This window comes from Camellia sinensis, unplaced genomic scaffold (assembly GCF_055761805.1).
Source record: "Camellia sinensis isolate YWXY unplaced genomic scaffold, ASM5576180v1 Unanchor12, whole genome shotgun sequence".
Lineage (NCBI taxonomy): Eukaryota > Viridiplantae > Streptophyta > Magnoliopsida > Ericales > Theaceae > Camellia > Camellia sinensis.
In genome coordinates, this window is record NW_028128998.1 from 5,166,174 (window position 1) to 5,191,831 (window position 25,658).

Consider the following 25,658-nt stretch of genomic DNA (forward strand, 5'->3'; position numbering starts at 1 on the left):
ATACATTTATGTATTATTGTATATTTATTAATTTTTTAAAATATTTTTTTACAAATATTTTTTTTAAGTACATCTACATTAAGTGTATCTAAAAAGTTAAAATAAAAAAAATATAAAATCACTACAATTATTTTAAAACTTTACTAAAAACAAAAACAAAAAAAAAAATATATAAAAAAAAAATTAATTTTTAGAAAATTAATCAAAACCAAACAAGGTGAACAGGTTTTAGATTGTCTTGTCCTTTTATTTCCTTTTTTTTCCTATCAATTGAAGGCAGCTGTTTCAACAATTAACTTCACGGATTCACCAAAGATCCTCTAAAGTGAAATTTCTCTAAAGTTTTCTTAGAGTGCTACATTGTGTGGTTGAGATTTACTGGCAAGTCACGTCAGAAAAATTGATGTGACTTGTCAGTAAATCTCAACCACACAATGTAGCATTCTAGAAAACTTTAAGAAAAAATCACTCTAGAGGATCCTTGCTCTCAGGGATTAGAACAGCTGGATAACAATTGGACAGCAAAGAAAATACAAGTTCCTTTTGCACAAATCTGGAAAAACCCAGAAATAGTAACCAAAAAAACAAACATTACACAGATCCCCCACTTATAATGCACACAAAATAAAACTAGAAATGGAGAATCAGACAGAAAGAAAAGGGAAAAGAAAGGAAATGTCCAAAAACATACCTATACACTATACATCACCCAACCCAAAATCTTATATATCCCCAAATTACAATGGAATAAAAAACCTAAGCACCTCACCCTCACGCTGGTTCTTGCGCAAGCACATGTGCGAGAGAGCAGGGGGAGGCATGTCCAAACTATGGAGGATATGCTGCATATGCTCTACCACCCCGTATTAAAAGATTACAGATTTAATAAAATGATAACTAAACCTCACAATATCTCGCTGCTCGCTTTTTCTATTTCTTTTTTTTTTGCTGCTGGTGTCTTCTTCACAAAGCGTCATATTCCATCAGAGGGTTATCAGATTCGGCAGCACTGGCAGAGATTCAGTTGGCATTTCCTAATTGTAGATTCTCACTGGCTTCTCAAATGTGTGTCGATTCTGCACAATTGAGATTTAAGGTCACTACAAGTTCTTATGTTGTGTTTGGTTGAGAGATTTGATGAGGGATTTGGAAAGGGAAATGGAAAAGGTAGGTGAAATGTGAAAAAAATATACCTACATTTCACATAGTTTCACACACCTTTTCCCTTTCCCTTTCCAAATCCCTTCCTAAATCCCCTAACCAAACACAGCATTAATAACTTTAGAAGTCATAAACTAATACAATTTTAGCACAAAAGTTTACTATATTAGCCACAAAATTGAGACAAACAGCACAAGCCAGAGGCATAAAGAAAAACATCTCCGCTGATTTTTTAGACCACATACTTTCCTAAACTTGTATCTAAGCAATTTAAATCAATTCGAGGCACTTGTATACCTGATTGGCTGCATATGACCTTTTTGGAGTGTTGTCTGAGTGCTCCAATCCAAGGTACTGTTCCCAAGCACCATAGACATCCCTTCTCTAAAATAAAAAAAAAAGTGAAAAATAGAAGGGAGAAAACATTAATCACCTCAAAAAAAAAATTATGCATGCACATGCATGGGAGCGTGTAATGCTTCTGCTTGCGTGTACGCAGATGAGAGAGAGAGAGAGAGAGAGAGAATTTTATGTGCACCTGAAAGCGACTGGAAACGACATCCGAATCCTGAAGGTATTCAGGACGACCCAAAGATAAAAATGCAAAATTCCACTGAGGAAAAACAGTAATTTTAGAAAAATTACAGTAAAATAATTAACCAAACACATTCTCACAGAGAATGTTGCATCATAATGTTGAAAGACAAGGTTACACAGTATACACAGTTTTGTGTGCCAAGAAAAATATTAACTGCAAGAAAAAATAAAGGAGAAATTACAACAACAAAAAAAAAAACAGGGTATAACCATGAGAGAGAGACAGAGAGGGAGAGGGAATAGAAGCAACTATATCAAGATTATATATATATATAGAGAGAGAGAGAGGAGAGAGAGATGACCAGCCTTGCAAATTTGTTGAATCACAAGTTACTGGTCAGAATATGAAGATTTTTATAATATTAAAATAGAGAAAGATTCTGAAAATTTTGGACACAGGCTAATCTATTTTAACATTTTTCATTTTATGTATATCTATATTGAGTTTAATGACTAAAATACCCATCTTCCATCGATTTTACTAAATGAAAATAAGAAAATGGTTTAAACAAAAAACAAATCAAAATATTACTGTTTAAATTGACAAAATTAAAAAATTTAGATTTATTTTGTTACAAGGCTCAAACCTTTTTTTTGTAATTCTCCCAAAAATAAAAATATTATACCTTTGAAAACTCCTCTTCAGGAATCTGCAATTTCTTCTGTATGCGTACTTTGACTTCAGCCAAAGTCTCACTCTCGTGGATGACAAGGAAAAAAGGTTCCCCAAAATTCTGGACCTGCTGTTTAAAAAGGAAAAAATGACAAAGAAATATTACAATTTGTATTACTGAATCTCAGTTTACTGGTATTGTAGTTGTTCCTGGACACTGGATTTTGAAGGAAAGTTGTTGGCAGCCCATCCTTTCCACGAATGTAAATCTTTTTGACAACAGAGTCGAGCCATAGCACACGGTTCATCAAACACCAGAAACATTCTGAACCCTTAATTTTGATCGGAGCGCTCTCACAAATATGTAACAAAAGCACTCTCTCATATCCCCTGCTCCAACTACTTTATAAATGATTGGAACAATGGCAATACCGCTTTTAAATTTTCTATCAAAACAACTTACCACTTGGTTCTGAGCTGTATCTTTCATAAAATGATAAACATGAATAAGACGGTCATGAGGACCAAGGTTCTTCTCCTCCTCTGGAATCTGTTATGAGGAACAACTGTAGTCAGGAACCTCTACAAAACACTTTCCATATGACAATGTGAACCGATCCAAACAATCAAAGATCAGGAAAATTTTGCTATACCGGTCAATTCAACACAGCTAAAATGGCTTGTTGAGCTAGTGATATAATAGTATGTCAAAAGGCAAGTTAATAAAATAATGGGTAAATTACACTGACCTAACCTGTAATTTGAACTTATTACAACCTACCCCATAATTCGACAAAATTACATTGTCCTCCCTTAAATCTTTGTGATAAATTGGTCTAAAGACTAAAGCGTAAATAAGCTATTAATGAGGTATCTTTTTTTTTTTTTCTTTTTTTTTTTTTTTTTGATCAACAACAAAAGCTTTATTGATAAATCAAAAAATGAAAAGAGGATAAGGCATCCTCTTACAACAGGACAATGAGAATACAAACACAAATACCCCTAACAAGCTAAACACGGGCAAAAGCCTACATTGCACACACCGCCAACCAATCTCTAGCTTAGAAAAAAATTGGGACACTCTTAAATAAAGAGTTCCCCGACACCCAAAAAGAAGATAAGTGACAAATATATCCCACAAACAGTCCACCTCCCGGAACTTATCTTTTGCTTATGTAATGCCATATATTTTATTAAATTCACAACTTACCATTTTCTTTAAAAATAAAATCTAGCCAAATTATTTTATTTTTCATTTTTCATTTTAAATAACCTATTCAGCAAATGGTTGAACAGAAAACCATTGTCACAGTGGCACATGCTTTATCTCTGACTATGTCCCTCTGTTCCAATCCCTCCATCCTCGACTCTAACTGATCCAGCACCAACACATCCGCCGCATCTAGCCTAATGAGTCTTAGAGAATCTGCAAAGACCTCATCGACACCATCATTGCTTCCTTTCTCATCAACTGTGTAATCATGGGCAACTTCGCAAACATTCCGCTAGCTCTTGCCCCTGGTATGAGCACCAACGCATATTTTTCTCATACCCTTGTGAGCCATGAATCCAGCAGCATGTCCTACCTGAAAGCTCTTACCACCATTTCGTTGAAGGCTTTCCATCATTGAGCTTGTTCCCAAATCCCAAAATCATATAAAACCCTGACAGAGTAGATCAAAAAAACCCAACAGAAGTGTTGGAGTCGAGATGGGGTAGAGCGAGAGAAGGGGATCACAGAAGCGTTAGCAGTGGTGTTAGGCATGATGCCTGTGGTGGCTTCACTCTCACTCTCTCTATATCCAATGGCAATTGTGGTTGTTTGTTGTTTGAGAGTGGGAAGAGACAGATGACCTGGAAGAAAGAAAGAAAGAGGTTGTCGGGTTGGCAGTGGCAGCGATTGGTGGCCTTTGGTGGTTGTAGCTAGTGGCTTTTGGCTAGTTTGCAGAGCCATGAGAAAAGAGAATGAAAAGAAATGAAGGAAGAAAGGAACGTGAAGGAATGATAAAAGAGAAATTACCGGTGATGAGGAAGGGGGATGGTGGCGGTGGTCTCATGAAATGGAGGAAGAAATAAAATAGATATAATGGAGGGTAATTAAGTAAACTGAACAGTTAAGAAGAGGTCAATTTTGTCATTTGACATTAATGTCACTTAAAATACAAAACATTTTAGGGTAAAAAAGTAAATTAATCACTTCAATTAACACATTTAGAGTCTTTGTTAATGGAAGGGAAGTATCGAGTAATTTTCGTAACCTAGTGGGGCTTCTTGTATTATCTCTAAAATTCGAGGGAGGTCATTGTAACTTACCCTGAAATAATCAACATGACACCTAAAAAAAAGACAAAAGAAAGAAAAACTGGAACAAATTGAAAATATAAGAAACGAATGAAATTGAGAAGGAAAAATAACCATTAAAAAGGAGAGGAAAGAAAAGGACAAAGGAGAAAAAAGTAAAGCCACCATCAACTTTGAAGAACCAATAGTTGTAAATTAGTATCTATCAATTATTAGCTCACAGTGTATTCTTACAGATTTTGGAAATCAAGAGACACAGCTACTATAATATTTTTTTCTAATTCAATGATCCTAAATATTCCTTACAATCAAAATTGAATGGAATGCATGTAGCTCCTAGATAGTTATTGGAAACACGAAAGCACAAGGTGCCCCAATGAAGGCTACGGTACGGTCTCAATCAGCTCAGCATTACCCGACAGCCCAAGCTGTTTATCGAAAGCATGGTTTCTTTCAAGTTTAGTGTTGACCTAAATCTATCTTACATGGATTCTTCTAACTGCATTAAGTACCCGTGTCAGGCACTCGACACTTGGGAAAAGATATGAAATATGTTTCTGACATATGTAGTTAGACATTCACCTAGCAAGCATATTTCGAGTCCAACAGAAAGCCAAGCATAAAACCTCCAAATTATGCATGAAATTCTCTGACACCTTATAAGCATCATTTTACCCTAGAAACTAAAAGAAGTGTATTAAAATTTATGAATATTTTCCATGTCCCCATATCTTGGACAAAAGAATTAAATGAATTAGACACTTAGATGCATACCTGCACCTGACACTCGTATCCAAGCCCAAACATAGACCTAAATAACTAGTTAGTCGAGAAAACAAACAATCAAGATGCAGGAAGCACCTTTACAAATATTGGAAGATCATTTTTGCAGAAAACTTGTATAAACAGGAAACACAAGGGACTTAATGCCACATGAATAAACCAGCTAAGGACAAAAAATTTGATTTCCTCCTCTGCACGTAATGTCCAGTACTGATCATTGATATTCTCAATCTTCTCATTAAGCGGGAAAATCTGTAACATATATGGTGCAGAATAAGATCACAAAACATAGAAAAGGTCTCAGATGATGCAAGTAGTGCTAGGTACACATAATTGCTCGTGCTCAGTAAACACTATAATAATTTCACAGCTCACCAGAAATCAACCCAGAAACGTTAGGAGTTTTGGAAGTGATTTGAGAATTATAAATTGATTCTGAAAAGATTCTGGTTATATTTTATTTTTTGAAAAGATTTAACTCCATCCACCAATCATATTTTCATGCAGTCGCAGTTCAGAGAAAAAGAAACAAAGAAAAAAAGTGAAAAACTTGAACGTAGAAAGGACAGCATCAAGCATCAACCACAGACCATCTGTCAAGATGCATTCATTTCAATAAGCTCTCACCAACTTTGCTTCAGAAGTAACAGTAATAGCTTCAACATTATCTAACACCCATTTCAATGACCTATCAAATTTGCTTCAGAAAGTAACAATAATAGCTTTAACATTACTTAATACCTTGTAGATCTTGTGATAGAAAACTTCAAGCAATCTAAGTTCCACATTTGGATGAGACAGCTCAACCTGTTTCAAAATAAGGAACTACGGGGAGTGGATTCTTGTCAAATAAAACAAGTAAATTTTAGCACAATAAGTACAAAAAATATTGTCGCAGTCCAATCAATACAGCAACATCTCCATGAAAAAAAGAAGTACATGACAAGTTAGAAAGCAAAGAAAGTTGCAATGGTTACCTTCCCCTTCAGATCATTAATAACATCTCCAACAGTGCTTTGTTTTGGTAATCTAATAGTATGAATTACTACCTGAAAATAGTTAAATCAAGATTGTATGAGAGACAAAAAGCTAACATATAATGAAGAAATGACTGCTTCGATTTCACACTCACTTCGTCCTTGGTAGCATCATGGAAAGCAACTTTTAGAGTTTTCAGGCCCTGCAGTTCTGGAAGAGGGATATCCAATACCTCATAGTAGAGAATATCTGAAGTCTGTCCACAAGGGAAGAAAACTAAGCCATCAGAAAATAGTGGTTATTCTAACTATAAAAAGCAAAATAAAAAGTCTAAATGAGTGACATTACAACCTGATTGTAGTGGACCAGCATGTCTGATAGATGATCCATTCCTCGATACTTGATTGGCTGGGGTTTAGGTTGCTGAGAGTAGCAGTTATGAGATGTAAGCCTTATTTTAGACGGATCATCCAAGCCAAGATGGCGGGCTAGTCTTTCAACAACATCATCATAAGTGTAAAGCTTTGACCTAAAAAATTTACGAGGGTAACCATATTTTTTTCCCAAGTAAATTCATAAAGAAGTTAATATAACAAATAATAAACAGAATAATTAGATATACAGAATAAATTTGTATGATAGATAAGATTTAGGAAAGCTTACAGCTCGAGACAGAACTCATCCTCCTTAGGTTTCTCCAAAGAACGGAAGCGAACAACCTATGAATCATCAAATCAAGTGCAAAACTAATACTGAGGGGATCATCAGAGAAAAAATTGCAAAAAGCTGTAATTAGAATGTCGACTACATTAAAATTTTTGACATCTTCAAACACCCAATGAATGCATTGTCCTCCATTACTAATCACTTGCCCGGGGGAGGACATAGATAAAAAAATAAAATAAATAAATAAAAGATAAAAACAGTTCACTTCTTCCCTTTTCACTGTAAGTTCTTGGGGAAAAGAAAAAAACAACTCATTCTTTTGTACACCAGTCACCCAACCTGCGGGTTGGGGGGGATTAGGAAAAAATATAAAATATGTAAGTTCAACTAAACAACCATTAAAGAAATAGAATGGTGTACAGCACAAATAAACCAAACCAAACTACGCATTATGTCTCAATTAGGTGGTGTCAGCTACATAATTCTTTCCTGGCCATTCCGTTCTATCAATGGCTATATGCTTTGTTAAATTAAATATATCCATATAATTTTTTACAACTGCATTCCATGTCAGTTTAGGTTTTTCCCTCCCAAACACTTTCATTTACGACACTCTTCCTTACTATTGCATCTACAGGTTGTCATTTTGTATAACCAAACCATCTTCTTCTTAGCATGGTCTATCTCAACTCAACATCTTTAATTTATGTTACTTCTACCATTTGTCTTTTGTACTTCGACCAAATATCTATTTAACCATATCCTCATCTCAGTTACAAACTGTAAGAATTTATGTAATTGTTGATTTATTGATAGATACCAGATTGTTGATTTTGTGTTATGTATTACAACTCCTATATATGGAAGAGAAGGTGGTAGTAGGTGTAGTGTAGTGGAGATGGTGTAGTGTAGTGGAGGTGGTAGGTGAAGTGGGTGCTAGTGGAGATGGTAGGTGGAGGAGTAAATTGGTAAATTCTAACAGCCCCCCGCAAACTCAAGGAGGATAGAAACTAACCAACTTGAGTTTGGAGAGAGGAACAAAACAAGAAAATACATAAAAATAAAAAAAAGATAGGAGACACTGTATGGTCGTGTCAGACCGTTGGTGAAGACACTGAAAGGTGGTGCCATAACGTGGTAGAGGACACTGTATGGTGTGCCATAACGTTGTAGAGGACACTGGATGGTGGTGTCATAACGGTGTAGAGGACACTGGATGGTGGTGTCATAACGTGGTAGAGGACACTGTATGGTGGTGTCATAACGTTGTAGAGGACACTTTATGCTAACTGGAATCAATGTCGGGACAGTTTATGGGGTCTTGTCGGACCGTTGAAAAAGCTAACCGGAATCAAATGTCGGGACAGTTTATAGGGTCATGTCGGACCGTTGAAAAAGGCTAACCGGAATCAAATGTCGGGACAGTTTATAGGGTCTTGTCGGACCGTTGAAAAAGCTAACCGGAATCAAATGTCGGGACAGTTTATAGGGTCATGTCGGACCGTTGAAAAAGCTAACCGGAATCAAATGTCGGGACAGTTTATGGGGTCATGTCGGACCGTTGTAAAAGGCTAACCGGAATCAAATGTCGGGACAGTTTATAGGGTCATGTCGGACCGTTGGTGAAGTTGCACCCTCAAAAGGCGTGCCCAATTTTATCAAAAGGCGTGCCATCAAAAGGCGTGCCCAATTCATTAAAAGGTGTGCCGGATTCATCATGGCGAGGCACGTGAGTGCCTTGGTTGGTGCGCCCGTTTGTCGGCTGGGGGTATGAGGCGCGCGATGCGCGTGGCTGCCTCGGCTATAAGACGAAGGCTGAGGCGGAGGCAAAGGCGGAGACAAAAAACTTGCGAGAGATATTCTGAGAGTTTCGGAGAGAGATTGCTGAGAGAGATATTCTGTATCACTCTGTTGTCTGAGAAAATGGCTTCATCGTCTTCTCGCGGGCTGCTCACCCTCTTTCCCGACCTCAACGAGTCAACGAGAGAGAGAACTGGTGCGGTGGCACTGGAAACTCAACCAAGCGCCCCGGAGTTTGCCCCGTTGAACTTTCCGATGCGGTCGGTGGAGCAAAGAATGGCAGGGCAGTCAGATGTGGAGGCCAATCAGTATACTTTGAAGGCATGTGTGGAAAGCATGACGGCGGTCACAAATTTGTCGAACCGGCTGCAGAGTAGGACAAATGAGGTGCAGCATTTAAACTCCCAGCTGGCTCTGCTCCAACGCATGTATAAGGATGCGCGAGCAGAGATAAGCGTGCTAAGGGCAGAAAACAAGGAGCTGAAGCGGAAGGCCATCGTGATGTTCCGATTTGGAGGGCCGCCATATGCTGCAGTGGAAGAGTATGGGGGAGTGAACGTGTTCGGCGGCGTGAAAAACACGGAGGCAACACCGTCAAGGCCCGCTCAGGACGGAGGCAAGAAGAAGAGACCTGCAACAGAGTAGAGAAGGGAAAAGAAAAAAATCTCACTGTGGGTGTGGTTGTTTTTGTTTGGGTTGTTTTTTTTTTTTTTTTTTTTTTTTTTTGGTATGTAAAATGGTGATCGGGGTGAGCCCCGACATAAATAAAATGAGTTTGGTGTGCAGTCCGTCTGCTGCTTTTTTTTTTTTTTTTTTAACAAAGGAATATAAGGCCAAGTGACCACCTTTTAAGCTAATACACATGGTCTGCTTCACGCGTGACAAAACCACCGCCACCTTTATCCCCATTGGCCGAGGTGGTTTTTATTGTATGTGGGCGAAAATAAAATAAAAAAAAGAAAGTGGGGGTGGTGTGGTGTGTAAAGCGTGAAGGGATGAGAGAGAGTAATAAAGTGTGTTTTCAAAAAAAAAATTAGAGAGAGTAGTGTGCTTTTGTGCTTGCATGTGTGTGTACAACTGTGTGTTCTCCGAGAGGGAGAGAAGAGGAGATAGGATGTGTGGGTGGATCCCTTGACAGAGAGAGCAAGTTGCCGAGATGGGTTGGCTGTTTTTGTTTGTTTATGTTTGTGTTGGGTATATCAAGTAGCCAGACCCAGCTAGAGAGAGCTGATCGGAACCGGTGATGGAGAGTTGGTCGGAGAAGAAGCCGGAGACGGAGATGAAAAGAGAGCACCAGATCACCCAGAAGTGTATCCCAAAGAAATACCATGCCATTCATCCTGTGGTGGTGTCCAAGCCGGTGTTTGGTTGACGACGGTGGCAGACGGGAAGAAGGACAGAAGTCCTGCGATGCTGGTTGAACCTGATAATACGGGAAGAAGGAGAGAAGGCCAGCTCTTGGATACGAGCTTGAATGTGAGGAGAGGCTTGGCTGGTAGCCGTAGGAGTTGGGCCAAATAGCTTGATGCCTTGTGCTCCTCCATGATGAACATCCGCCATGGAGAGAGAGAGAAAATGTTGAGAGAGAGCAGCGGAGTGAAGGTATGGGTAGAGGTCCGGCGGGCGGCCAAGGCGAGGCTGCCGCCCGCCGGTGAAGCAGAATTATTAGCTTCTCAACCTTGCTCTGATACCATGTAAGAATTTATGTAATTGTTGATTTATTGATAGATACCAGATTGTTGATTTTGTGTTATGTATTACAACTCCTATATATGGAAGAGAAGGTGGTAGTAGGTCTAGTGTAGTGGAGATGGTGTAGTGTAGTGGAGGTGGTAGGTGAAGTGGGTGCTAGTGGAGATGGTAGGTGGAGGAGTAAATTGGTAAATTCTAACACAAACATTTTATGAACGTATTATTTCTTAGTGTAGACAGAGAAACATGGGGTTTTTGTTGCCCATTGATTTGGGGGTTGTAGGACTATGGGCAGCAAGCGATGGTGGAACTATGGGAAGTAGGTGACAGTGGTGCTTTGGGGGTTGTGAGAGGTGCATTATGTGACATAATAAAAAATTTGAGTATTCACGTGTCTAATCGGGTATAGGTTCGGACACATATCCAACACTCTTACTCTTGTCATATCCGGTGGACACATGAACCTTGTGAAATATATAAGAGTCCATGTAACATGAGTTTGCATCCATGTAACTTTGTGGGATACCAATTTTAGCCATTTGGATTCCTTCCGGAATGTCGAGTTTGTGGGCAATCAAAAAATAAAAGGAATTCACTGGCTTGTGAGCTTGGATTTTTGTGACATAATGTTAACTAGTGGTTGAGTCAGTATTTAATTGTGGCTCAATAAATTTCAAAGGTTTGGCATGTGAGAGCCTCCAAAGAGTCCTATACGCTTGACCTTGTATATCAGAAAATTTGGCATGCTCACAATGTTGCATAAAAGCTCTAAGATAATGATGTCACATTGTTAAGGCTCATGGAATACCTGACGATTATGCACATATTCCAGAAATGAAGGAACATCAGGATAGCGGCATTGTTCACTATCAACTTGAGTGGATTTCTGAAAGCAAATGATGTCACCATCTTCAAGCTGCAGAAGATTTAGGTGAATATTTCCTTTCAGCTAGTCATGGTTAATGCATATCCGACCACCAAAAAAAAAGAATAGGCTATACACACCAGAGCAGAATGTACAAGCAAAAACAGCTCACAATTGATCATGTTCATACCTGACTACCACGAAAGGTGAGCTTCTTGTCAATGCGTTCACACATGACATTAGGTTCAAATTTTATTTCCTGAACATTAAAGGGGATGCATAAGATGACTGCCTGAACTAAATCTGTTGCTATGTGACCAGGCAAGGGAGCAAGAAAATTGTAGTCAATCTACTAAAATGACATAACTGACCTCAAAGAGTTCAATTTCTTCATCAGGACTGAATCCAGCCAACTCATTTAACTTTGTCAATATTTCTGCTGGCTTGCCATTCGACTTCACAAACAACCGCCCAACATACCTGACAACAGGGGGGAAAAATGAAAAAAAATAAGCCTCAGTAACTACCCGAAAAGGGAAACAAAGGGGCCTTGGTAATTACATGCAATTCCAACCCAAGGAAAGAAATGTTTAAGTACCTAAGCTCCTCTTTCAGAGGGTCATAAAGTTTGAAAAAAAGAAGAATCTCCTCTTTGCTCTTCAAAGGTGGAGGAATCGGCCGCAAATCCTGCATAGTGTGCACATCATATTCAACATCTAGAGTTCCATGTGCATATCATAAAACTCATACGACTTAACCAAAACAGAAGTCCATAATAAACAATGTGAGTAACCAGTGCCAAAAAAATGAAATAGACTTTACCTGTCCACTTTCCACTTCTAAGAACAATTTTAGCTCTGCATTATTTGCCTTGTTGGATACCTCTCTCAATTGTCCAACCTAGAATGCATTGAAGGGATTTTAAAACCCACACCAGTTTAGTCAAGATACACTTTAAACAGAATGCATGAAAGATGTCATCTTAGCATGCTAGGGGGAGGAGATCAGAAAATGACACAACGATACAGAACCGTAAGGATATCATCATCAATTATAGAGTGACTCAAATATGCATATTCCCTCCCTGCTCCTCAAAGAGCATAGAATACTTGAAAACATAATTATTTAAGGGGATTGGACTACTCAGTAAAACAAAAATTCACTGCTGAAGTATAGATAGCTATTTTCCTTCGAAGTATGAAGGATGCAAATTAACTTGCAAGACTTGCCAGTGTGCACACCAGACACTACACAACCACAGAGAGAGTAGGGGAAAACAGTTTACTCATCCATAAAAGATGGTGTATTTACTGAATAAACACACCCGGCCATATTTACTGAATAAACAGGCAACTTAACTGGAAAAAAACAGAAGCATCTATTTATGCAACAAATTTGAGTTTTTAAGAGGTTGCTAATAAAAAACAACACATGTCTGAGAAATCTCTCTGTTTGGTTGAGTTTTCAAAATCTATTTTCTATTTTGAGGAAGAAAAAAAAAAAAAAAAACTAGTTTAATGAAAATAAACACCAAAAAATTATTCTCAAATTATAAATAATCAATTTTTCCCAAACAAGAGAAAATCATATGGAAATGAACAGTGCTTTTATTTTTTCAGTTTTTTTACCAAACTAGTTTTTAGGTTTTTTAGTTTTTTTTAGGAAAAAAAATACAGAAAACAGATTTTGAAAACTTAAACAAAAATTTCAAAACTTAGTTGCAGGAATGTCCTAGAATTGACAAATCCACTCCAAAACTATGATTCCACGATTCAAAACAAAATCCAGTTATCATCACACTTGCATCAAGAAAGAACAGGGTTTCCAACTAAGATGAAATCTCTCGAACATATGAATTCCAAAAAAATAAAAAGAAAAACTACCACACAAGAGAAATTTTGTAGAGGCTATCAGATTATAGTAAAAAAATAACTCAAATTTATTCTAGTACTTGTATTTATGTAACATTTACTTATAACAATTTGTAGTCAACACCAATCTCCAATATTTATTCATATTATATATATATATATATATATATCACAAAACAAAAACAAAAATAGATTTACAACATCTTAATATATTTACATATATAGGCCTTGTTTGGCATAAACTAAAAAAGCCAAAAAGCCAAAAAAGCCAAAAAGCCAAAAAAGTCAAAAAGTCACTATTCTATTTAAGTCACATCATCTTATTTAAGTCACATCACCTCTCTACCACATCACTTCAAACACAACCCATACCCAACCCATATTTCATAAAAAGTCAAAAAGTGTACTTATTTAGATCATCCCAAACAACCCCATAATATAATATTATAAACGCCCCAATAGGCACTATCAACCTTAGACTCTTCTATGTGCCCCACCCCCGCTTCCGCTTTATGCAACTAAATTTCAGACTGCAGGAAACCTGGATTCAAATTGCTACCAGAAAAAATAAAATTACCCAACCATAAGTAACAAAACTCCATAGAGAACTTGAAATGACTCGATTACATGAGTTCATGGGACCCTAAAACTCAGCCAAGTGGCATTATAAAATTGTGTCGAAGGCATCAAGGCTCAATTCAGCCACAAGCGTCAAATACTTCAAGCTCTTTTACAAACGTGAATGCATTTGTCTGCATCAAAACAACATATATTGGCAAAACAAGGAATTGGAATTGCACAAGAAACTATTCATTAATTATCCAGAAGCTTTTAAAGGTAAAAGCATTAGGTGAACCATTTTCTTACCAGCAAAGCAAGGAAAAAACTTAAGGCATAAATTTTTTGTTCTGAAAATTTCAAAACTATCCCATATAAACAGTTACTTAAAATGTGAATAAAAAAAGGGCAATGTTGAGAACCAATGCTTTTTAATTTGAATTTGAGTGCATTAATTGCATGTCCACTTAAAAATTTGAAATTCCCAAAAGAGATAACATTGTGGGATGGAGGGAGGGAGAATATAAGAATGATTCTTTGCAAATGAATGGCTCTAACAGCCACCCTAAATTCATCCAATCAGAATAACCAAAAACACAGCTTGTTTCTCAACGTTAATGATAGCCTATATAGTGTAACAGGATATACTTGTCAAGAACACATGACTGGGATTTTAGTTACTATAAGATTTTTAAAAAAGAATGACGCCTTTACACCCCTGTATACTGCACCCCTCTTCCCAAACAACCGAGGCCAATGATTTTTCTGCCATAACCATTGCACCCTACTCCTCCAATTTCTCCCATTTCCAGCCCCCAAGACTTCCCCCGTTAGAGCCCCAGATTCCTGCAACAATCCATCCCTTTCTGTAATCAAATCTTCCCCACCCCCAAAATTTCCCAAGCCCCTTACCTTCTACCTCATCTGGACAAACTTCTCATTCAGATGTTCACCTGACATTGCCAGGGTCTTTCCCCCCATCCTTGCAACTCTCAGGTAAGCTCCCAATCCAAAAGCCTATTAGTTTTCTTCTGTAAAACAGATGAGGGGCATTTTCTTTAGGCCCCAATATAATTGAGCCGACTAAAGAAACCTCCCTCTTCTTACCTCCAAGTTCCACATCAATGTTTTGAACTGCCCCTACCAACTTGGTCCACTAATTGCACTAGAGATGGGCGCTCCCAACCAACTCTAATGAAACCCACCACCAACGGGCCACGTAGGCCCTCATCATAAACAATAATGATATTGTTTGCTTTGCCAGGGCTCACGGCTTTAAAACAAGCCGTCACTAGGAAGGGATGTAAACCATGAGACAATGAATATTTTAAAACATCAAAGGGCAAAACATGAGAGAATGAAGGTGCAACAAAGCATGGTTAACTTGGGGAAAAGCAAGAGTCATGTAAAACTGATGATAAACAAATCAATAAACACACATATTGTTAAGGTGCATCAAAGCAAGAGCGAGTCTTGGAGTCCTGCACGATGGAGTTGTGGAAGTAACTCAAAAAAAATAATAACAACAATTAAATAAAAAATGAAAAATGCATAAAGAAGTATACTGAAAGACAATAAAAGATGCAAAGTCAGAAAGTCTTTACAGATTGAACTTCCTCTTGAGGTGTCAACGGGCGATTTGGACGGTATGTGTGGTTTTGACGCTTTGCCCAAAGCCAGAAACGTTGAAATTGCACGGGTACACCAAACTCTTTGGCAACTTCCTCCTGGATATGAACTTAATATTATTAGTGCTATATGAGGAGCACCCTTGCTTATAGTAACATCATAGATTCAACAAAGCATCGTTCAATAATTATACACAGAAGCAATGACATACATGTTTGACTCAAGTCAAAAGTGTTGGCTTGCACATGCGTAACCAGACTCACTTGCTGTTTATTATTACTTCGAAATATTTTATCCTAAAAATAGACCATAGAGTAAATTTTCAGATTTCATTCCTTAAAAGTTTTTCAGAAAATGGCAAAATGCCTATCAAAAGTAAGAAGAACTCAATTCAACTCAACAAAACCTTTCCACATATTTTATAATTTTCTACATTAACTACTAAAACTTCCATTCATAAACATAAAATAAAAAAAACACTTTTATTTCTATTTTAAAGAAATTATGAAATTTGTTTCATACACTTAATCCATTCCCTCACCTTCCCCCTATTTTTGGGAACAACGATATGGAAAATGCGTCCATTTTACGTTATTCCCACACCACTTCTTTATAAATGCACTTCAAATTTTGTTTTCTAGTGCGCATAGGAATCATGTCCAATGTTTATTAAACTGCACCAGACCGGAAGGTTCAATTAGTTGACCCGTCGACCGGCCCAAGTTCCGGTCCAGATGCACCCCCAAACCCGTTTAAGACTCTGAACCATGGTTATCAGAATCCCAATCCGGATCTTACGATCCTACGATCTTACGATCCATTTGAGTACAATCGATCCGGATCATGTAAAAAACTCTTTGTAGGTAGGATCTTTCGATCCTAGTAGTGGGATCTTATAGGATCGTGGAATCCCAATCCGAATCCGATCCTATCCGATCCAATTTATAAGCCTTGTTTTGTATTGTATGACATATTTTGTTGTAAATTTTATGTTTGTTGTCTAAATACCAATTTATGTCGTCAAAATAAATATTAAAAATTAAGTAGTATTGAATCAAATAGATTAAGAAAAACGAACTAGGAAACAAATATTCAAATATTGCAGTAATTTAAGAAAATTAAATAGTCGGAAAAACAAACTTAGCTTTAGCGAAGTCTAAGAATGGTAAGATGATTGCAACTTTATCCTAATTTCTGGAGAAATTATTTTTGTGACTCGAATCCGCTCCACTAGGGATGCTAACGACAAACCTTATCATTCGACTAAGCTACTCTTTTGAGTTCTTAATCTATTTTCATTTCCAATATTGTTAAATATTTTTTCTTCACTTTTTATGCATTATTGTACATTGTAAAGTATTTTGTTATAGAATTCTTCTTCTTCTTCACCTTCTTTTTTGATAAAATACAGAACTTTTACCGTCGGGTTTTCTATTGCATAATATTATATGTACATTTTACATGGAGTATTATATTTTTCACAATATCTTCACTTCTTTTTAATAGAATATAAGTTCATTTTGTGTATACTTTATAAGAAATATTTATTTAAATTAAATTATTATGTAATTTGTCTTTTTCGGTAGGATCTTACGATCCTCGATCCGATTCTACGATCCGATCCTATAAACACCTCCAACGATCCAACGTAGGATCCCGATTTTAACAACCTTGCTCTGAACCGGTCTATTTTTGTTAAACCAGAAAAACCCACAGTTAAACCGGCTACCTGGCTGAACCGGTAGTCAGGTGACAAAACCAACAGCGCTGGAAGCCCAAAGAAGCACCACATGCATGATTATGAAAATTGCAAAAATGCTGTTACCAAGGTTTGAGCATTGGACCTTCCGCATAGTCTCCAACACTTCCACCACCGAGCTACAATGATGCTTCATTAATACTTTGTACTACTTAAAGTATTTATTAACTTCAATTTATTATCTCAAAGTAAATCTTATTTTATTTAAAATAATCAGTATAAATATATTTTATAAATATATATAGTCATTAAATATAATTATGTAAATATATATCTTAAAATATAAAATTAATATAAATGAAACTATTTAAATACTTATATTCTCTATTTAAGTATAATTTTAAATATATTTATGAGGTAATTATGACATCACGGTTTGATTCCGGTTGACCCAACAGTTGAACCAATGACCCTTGACCCTCCATTTTCCGGTTTGATCAACGGTTCGGGTTTCAAAACATTGATCATGTCATGTGTAATTTTAGACACTAAAGATCAATTTTCAAATGAATTATTGATGCAATCAAAAATCTGAAATCGAGAGAGAGAGAGAGAGAACAAATCCCGAATTAGGGGGTACACCCTTAAGGGTTACAGAGAGAAACTAAGGCTCTATTTGGTAGAGCTTTCTAAATTTAATTCCACCCTTTGCTTTTACTGTGATGTTTGGTTAGCGTTTTCAAAAATTGATTCCACACCCATTTTGAAAACAAGTCTACCCAGTCACCCTCCCGGACGTTAGGCCAACCGGTTGACCAAAATAGTGTTCGGTTTTTTTTTTTTTTGGCACCTATTATTTTTATATTTGAAATAAAAATATTTTCGGAATTTTTTTAAATTTTTTATGAGCTTTGAATAGAATTTTGAATTTGCATGTTTGGTTATGAGTTGTAAGTTTTTTAATCAAATATCATATGTCAAATCAAAAATTTCAAACTTAATTCAACACTCTTTTCAAAACTCATAACCAAACAAATTTTTCACACTCAAACCATAATTCCAAAACTCACAAACTCAAAATACAACTCTATTCTCAAATCATAATTCTAAAACTCTACCAAACGCTACCTAAAGCTCTACTCCAATAAATATGTATATTCTTCAATCAAAAACTAAGCACAAATGAAATTACATCGCATATTTATAGGCCAAGGCCACTAATAGCCTAACTAATAGAACACGTAGTAGAGAACTTAAGACACTTAAGCATAGAGCTAAGCATAGAACTCATTTTGACACTTACCGTATATATTCTACTACAACAGCACTCCTCCTCTTGAAGAAACTTGTCCTCGAGTTTAAGCAATAATTGAGTGAGCTCAATGCAATACCATGCATATAAACCTTAGGCGAGGAATAGGTGATGAATCTCTGTGCTCAACATGAACATGAATCTCACAACTCATCCTTCTACGAATACATTGTACTGCTTCCTTGGTGAAACAACCATAGGCGCACAACTGACAAGTCCCATCATGTCCATAAAAATCATGTCGCTAAAGCTTAGACAGACTCCCATTTTCCTAAGCCTCTTCAGCTCTGACCCGTAGACTAGTGCAAACAAGTACTCATCTTGCCGGGACGAGACCACTAAGTTGGCAAATGACATCTTCCAAAACAAGGTTGAGGGATGTGACAAGTTGACAGGATTGACTATGCATCCACTAGAAAAGAACAACTTGAGAGAAACTGATCACGAGCTAGAATTCAACACCACACTCCTTTCCTTCCTCCAGACACAATTGCTAAAAGCAATCTACTTAACTCAAAAACAACTTCCTAAGAGGAATAAAGGAATACCAAACATACAACTTCAAAGAAGCTCTTTGAAGCTAGCAAAGTTACCACTACCTACTTGCAAGAGGTTGCAATTACTACACCATTTCTAAAGCAACAACTGATCTAGTCATTTGTTTCATCTCATATCGATGATTTTGATTTTGAATAACATCATTCCTTCCTATTGATAGATATGCACCAACATCATCACTAATGTTCATAGCATAAACTCTGCCCTCTACCTCTTTGAGCCATCCAAACAAAGCACAAACACTCTGACTGAATCAAAGAGGAAAATCTGCAGAAGTGAACCGAAGTCGAACCACAATCGAACCAAACTCAAGCCACTCACAAGATCTAAACTAATCAAATACACACCAGTCAAAATCAAACCAATTCGAATACAAATCTAAGAGAATCAAACCAAATCGCATCAAAGATGGCTTCAATTAGGCTTTAAGAACACAAAAGGAAGGATCGAAGACATTCTAACCAAATTTGAGGGATTTTGAACTAGATCTGAGGGGAATTGAACCAAACTTGAGATCTCTTAATTCTCAATCTCACTAATCAAACTCAGATGCAGAGAACTGTGAGACAATCAAACCACACAAAATAGTTAATTGGCTCTATAAATCATTCACAATGCTCGATCAACAGTCAATTTGAGATCACGATTCGAATCGAAGTTCAAAATAACGAATTAGAGTGCCATCATAGCTTTTTGCATCAGATCTGGGTTTTATTTTTTTGGAGGCTTAGGGTTTCCAGCAACAACATAAGGTTTGAAATGAGATTTTGCACTATACGTTGTTCAGTTAGGGTTTGAAACCTAATTGAAACCTAGATTCTTGTTTGAGTTGATGCAGCTAGGGTTGAAAATGATCCAAACTCAAATCACAACTATGAGTCAAGCTTCAAACAAAGTTAAATAGGTGCCAAATGATCTAATCGAAGGTCGCGACTACAAAACGAGGCCAGACCGGAGGTAAAACATCTAGTTAAGGTTCAAAATTGTTAGTTGAGATGAGATCAAGTTTGAAAATCCACAGACAGAAGTCGTGATTCAACTTCAATCACTGAGAGCTACGATTCAACTTGCAAAACCAATTTCTGACTTCGAAACACCCCAACTAGGTTTCATGACTCCAAATCGAGATGTAATCCCATTTTCGGGACTTCAATCTACATCGAGATCAAGTCGCGAAGCGGACATCACGATCGCGACAAGTTCCAGATCTGGTATTCTGAGTTCACAACTTTGTAAAGGCTACAGGTAGCAACAATAGATTGGATTAGGTCAATGAGGAACCAGTGGCCGATTCAACTTCTAATCCAGACGTGAATCTGTTGAAGCAACCAATTAGGGCTTGCATGCAAGGACTGGTAACGTTCCTCCTATCTGATTGGTGAATTTAGCTTCAATTTGGAACAATTAGATATAGAATCTGAAGCTCTGATACCAAATTGATGCAATCAAGAATCTAAAATCAAGCGAGAGAGAACAAATCCCCAATTAGGGGGTAAGACCCTAAGGGGTTAGAGAGAGAACCCAAAGTACAAATGAAATTACATCACAAATCTATAGACCAAGACCACTAATAGCCTAACTAATAGAAGACTTAGTAGAGAACTGAAGACACTTGAGCATAGAACTCAAATTGACACTTTTGAGAAAAAGCTATTTTAGTAACTTCATAGTTTTTTGGCTAAAATATGAGGTAAAAGAAACTACAATGTTTGGGGTAACTTTTTGATTTTTTACAAAAAGATGTGCAAAAAATAGAGAGAAAAGGGAATCTTTGACTTTTTTTATATAGATTGTTGACTTTTTGATTTTTTTAGTAATTTTTTGGCTTTTAGGCTAAAAGTTGAATTTGCCAAACGAGGTCTTACCCTATATATTCTACTACATCAATTATAAAGAAGTGGAGTGGGAATAACATTTCCCAAAATATACCACATTTATAATTGTTATCTTAAATATTAGTTTATGAGCAGTTCAAAACATTTTAAAATATTAAATAGTTTATAGAGGCACCATAAATCAATTAGATATTAACAAATGTACCAAAATCTTAGTGCTCAAATTATTTAGAAAGAGTGTTAGTTTAATATTCCCAAAATATGTAATATTCACTTTATGAATTACTTGAATATGTCACATTATTGCCAAAGAATAAATAATTCTCTAAGAAACTAGTACTTTTGATCATTCACTAAGAAAATAGAGCTTTTGATCAATTATACATTTAGGCATTTCCACAAATTCACGATCCGTTTTGTGTGTCTATGGCTCTAAGCAATAGATATGTGTGTGAGCCCAAGTGTCCGAAGCATATCCATTTCTATAAATATATTAAAAAAAAGATAACTAGACACATTTGGACACGTGCCCAATGCATCTTAGAAGTGTTTATGCTTCTTAGATGTGCATTAACTTGAGGAGGGCTCTTAGGTGCCACAGTCAAAGAAATGGGGGAAAAGAATACCTTGAACCAAGCTTCAATTGCCCATTCATGCAATAAACAGATTACTTTAAACAAACTTACAAAATCAAATCCACTGCATTCTTCTTCTTTCTAAGAAAATAAAGACAGAACAATCCTACCAATAGACAAAATCATTCATTTACTTTTCTCAGACATGAACCTTCAAACAAGTTAACTTATATCAGGAGGCAGATATATGATCAAATACCAAATAAACCAATATTCAACAAAGACAACTCATCTAAACCTAACCAAATTCAATGACATCAAAATCGTAGAGAATACCTTGAAAAGGTTGAAAGGTGTCTGTTTCTGGATACGAAAACTACGAACTTTGTCATGATCCACAAGATCAAAATATACATCCCTTCCAAGCTGTTCAAGAAGGTCCTCATCACGAGCAACCTGAGGAATCAAATAACTGATTTAGCAAACAATATTCCATAAGGCAGATGCATAATTGGCAAAAAAGTAACAACTTTAAGGGGAGAGTTTAGGTCTTTGTAACCTTTATGATGGTATAAAGATGTGCCTCTGCTTTTTCCTTTCTCTTTTGCTCTTTTTCTTCTTGTTCTTTCTTCAACCTTATCTTGAATTTGATGTCCACAGATCCCAGTATAATTTATTGGGGAGAACAATATCAGGAACTCAAATCACAAGAACAATTCAAAAATCTTACCCTAAGGTGTTCGGCTATGTCCTTTTCATCGACATTACATATTATTTTCTCCTTATCACTTTCGCGTATATACACAAGCATATATGCATTAGAGTATTTTGTAAACTTAAATGGAGAGTTGTTGAACCCAGGATTTGTCTGTGGTAGCTGTTGGATACAAGCATAGTACAGAACAGACAGTAGTTAAATTGAAGATTAGGATAACCTAGACCAGAAAACTTAGATTTCATAACTGTACAAAGGGTTACCTCTTCCTCACCACCATACTGCTCCTCCAATGCCCTCTTCATGTCCTCTTTTGTTACCCGTTCATCATCAAATTTAAACCTGTATGCACCCAACTTGCAGTGAATTCTGACGTAACCAAATGGTAACAACTTAAAAGATGATTCACTATATCAATAATTTGAAAGCTAACCTCAAAACAAAGTATAAGTACTTGCTAAACAATACTAAAGCAGTGATAAAAAAAGTCTTCAAAATGCCAACGAGTACAAAGGAACACAAAGAAAGGTAGAGTATAGCACAAAACAATGTTGTTGTGCCAACAATCGACCAATCACGCAAACATTATTACAAATATTTATTTCCTTCAAACTATGAAGCACATACACCTCACCAGTGGCCGCATATTGGTATCCAACATATATCGGACATGAAACACCCTCTGAACATGTAGTGGACATGCTAGAGGAAATGTCCCAAAAAAAAAATATTTAAATTCCACTCGGGCACACTGGAGATGCGCTTGGGACACGTTAGGGACAAGCTCGCGACACATTCAACAAGAAAGAAAACAGTTTTTTTTTTTTTCCTTACATTTGTTGTGGGTAACCTAACTATTTGAATGTGAAAAAAAAAAAAAAATTAAATAGTGGATAAACTGCTTAATGAAATGTATAATTATTAATTTTTTATTGTTATGATATAAACCACTATAACCAGCAAAGAAAAATTTAGATTTCTTTTTTTTTATTTAAAAAAAAAAAAAAAACTTGTGGGTCACTTATTGATCTTTATGGTGCTTCCTCTATCAATTAGATTCGTTGTCCAAAGAATATGGCAGCTAGGCATATCTATTTCTTCATATTTTGGCTTCTATGAAGTTTCTTTCATTATAAAAATTGTTGTTTTAGACGATGTATGATTTGCAACTTTATTTTATCACTTTAACATTTTTGATGGAATGCTATTGTTATTATATCTAGATGTTTAAGCCAAGGATGGAATATGTGGGTTTTCAATTTTAGTTAGTGTTATGTTGCATTTTTTCATTATCTTTAAATAAAATATTAAAAAATATATGACACATAATAAATAGTCAGGCAACAATGCCACAAACTCATTTTATGCTTCCATGCACATTATATCAGTCTGTCATTTTACCCTCAGTCTCTCTTTTTGCCACTCTCACTCTCTTTCTCCCTCTTCAGTCTTACATTCTCTCTACAAATCAAACCACCCATACATATGCACTAACACTCCATTCATCAATCAAACTACATTCCTCAAACCTAGACTATCCACCCACCATTAACACCAACCAAACTACCACCTCACCTCCTTTATTCCACCACCATTGTTCCATTATCAAAGCCAGGACCCCTTCTATTCCCTTTACAACACTGTTCTTATAGAAAAAATACAAACCAAACCCAGAAAGAGCTCACTCGGTATATGCTAATGTGTATATGTTAGCAAACAAATCTTCACCTTCCACTTCTATTTACATTTTCTTCTTTTTATCTCCATTCAATCTTTCCTTTCCTATTATTTTACATTTAAATCTTTTCTTTCTTCCTCACTCCTTTTTCTACCCAATTTTTCTAAAGTATTGACTCTATGGTTTTCATGCTTGTCGATTCAGCTTCTTATCGCCATCAAACTCGCCGGCCAGTGTATTATGCAACTATTTGAGTATCTCTTCAATCAGGACGCCCAAATCATCACAGACCGAACCAAAGACCCAAATCACCCAAATAGAGAGAGGTGGGGACAAGATGGGAGAAGCGTAGAAGTTGTGACTGATGACAATGACCTTACGCTGTTGCTGGAAGGAAGCAATAACAGGAGGAGTCAATGGTGGGAGAGGGGGGGGGGTTGATGGAAGCAACGGCATGATTGGCATGGGTGAACCTTAATTTCTTGAAGAGAACCATGGGGCAAGCAACAATGGTGGTATTCATTTTTTTTCATCTCAATATTTGATTACTGATCTCAACAATGGTGGGGGGTGAGGACTGGTAAGGTAGACTATATGGGCTGCTGCCAGAAATTGTTAATTGAAGTAGGAAGGAAAGTACAGTAAAAAATGATTTAAAAGAGACAGAAAATTAGAGAGATTGAACCAAAACATCAATCTCGACTAAAAAGCAGAGAGAAACATTGGGTGGGAAAGAGAGTTGTTTAATATTGTGGAATGTGAACGCAGAAGAAAGGAGGAATGAAGAGAGTGTTAAAGTCATGTAAACAGAGATTGAATGCTTCGAGGGTAAAAATGTCAAACCATTATAATATCCATGTAAGCATAAATGGCATTATCGCCACCCTAATAAATATATAAAACTATACTGTGTGTCCCCCATATATCATGTCCTGCATTTTTTTAAAATTTATGTGTGAACATATTGCATCATGTCATGGGTCCGTGTGTTCGTGCTTTTTAGCCTTCAAAGCTTTGCTGAGCAATGTTAAGCAAAATATATAGGTTAAACATATAACCAACAAAAACTAACAATCAAAAAGAGCAAAAAACAGTACAAACATATATGCATACCACTGCTCAGAGAGGGTTGGCCTGATATAAGCATAATAATGTCCACCATGCACCCCACCACTATGAACCAAAACACTGCAAACAAGCAATACTTCGTTATAACCATTGCGATACAGAGTGTCAATTACATGCTGATATCCATCAATCACAATTACTAAAATCAAAAATCAAAAGAAAAGGTATTATGGAAGTCTACAATGTACTTTTCGCATAAAATCTAATTTTCTTGGACATATAATACTATCTGAACAGAAAACAAAAAATCATGCCCCAACAAAATAAAAAATAATGAGAAAATGAAAAAGGAAATAATAAATGATGACACAGATAACACAAATGAATAAAATACATCTCCATTCACATCAAAAGGAGAGATGAAAATGTGTGATAAGGACATGTAATTCTGGAGTGCTATATAATTGAAATATGTGGCCAATATAGTATAAAGATGCCACACCACTTCAATTCCTTTGTCAGAATTTCATTTTTTTCCAGGGGAGGGAAAAAGAGAGGAAAGTGCTACATTGACCAAAGAGTCATACAACAGTAATCAAGAATCCACCTTCCTCTTTTGTTCTCAGGTTTTTCTTTGGGGAGAGGTTTCAATGGATCCATGGAGGCTGCCTCCCATTGAGGCTTGAACCCATAACCTTATACTT

General features: G+C 36.5%; 1 protein-coding gene across 18 annotated transcripts in view; it reads right to left on the reverse strand.

Annotated features, from left to right (window-relative positions):
- Window positions 1-514: 514 nt before the first annotated feature.
- Window positions 515-25,658, reverse strand: part of LOC145814624 (ubiquitin C-terminal hydrolase 12-like) — a 37,511-nt gene continuing 12,367 nt past the window's right edge. For 2 of the 18 annotated variants that reach the window (XM_082911519.1, XM_082911520.1), the window contains exons 8-29: window positions 25,000-25,074; window positions 22,472-22,550; window positions 22,224-22,370; window positions 22,053-22,133; window positions 21,830-21,949; window positions 15,490-15,612; window positions 12,279-12,356; window positions 12,055-12,143; window positions 11,828-11,936; window positions 11,647-11,715; window positions 11,400-11,507; window positions 7,097-7,152; window positions 6,785-6,962; window positions 6,588-6,689; window positions 6,433-6,504; window positions 6,197-6,280; window positions 5,534-5,707; window positions 2,835-2,921; window positions 2,385-2,501; window positions 1,700-1,774; window positions 1,459-1,545; window positions 515-1,076 (exon numbers count right to left, since the gene is read on the reverse strand). In XM_082911519.1, the coding sequence (XP_082767645.1) occupies window positions 1,035-1,076; window positions 1,459-1,545; window positions 1,700-1,774; window positions 2,385-2,501; window positions 2,835-2,921; window positions 5,534-5,707; window positions 6,197-6,280; window positions 6,433-6,504; window positions 6,588-6,689; window positions 6,785-6,962; window positions 7,097-7,152; window positions 11,400-11,507; window positions 11,647-11,715; window positions 11,828-11,936; window positions 12,055-12,143; window positions 12,279-12,356; window positions 15,490-15,612; window positions 21,830-21,949; window positions 22,053-22,133; window positions 22,224-22,370; window positions 22,472-22,550; window positions 25,000-25,074 (2,152 nt within the window). In that variant the 3' untranslated portion in view covers window positions 515-1,034. Of the gene's footprint in view, window positions 1,077-1,458; window positions 1,546-1,699; window positions 1,775-1,802; window positions 1,913-2,384; window positions 2,762-2,834; window positions 2,922-5,533; window positions 5,708-6,196; window positions 6,281-6,432; window positions 6,505-6,587; window positions 6,690-6,784; window positions 6,963-7,096; window positions 7,153-11,399; window positions 11,508-11,646; window positions 11,716-11,827; window positions 11,937-12,054; window positions 12,144-12,278; window positions 12,357-15,489; window positions 15,613-21,829; window positions 21,950-22,052; window positions 22,134-22,223; window positions 22,371-22,471; window positions 22,551-24,999; window positions 25,075-25,658 lie in introns of those variants that run through there. The other 16 variants (XM_082911524.1, XM_082911521.1, XM_082911523.1 and 13 more) reach the window with 16 other exon arrangements.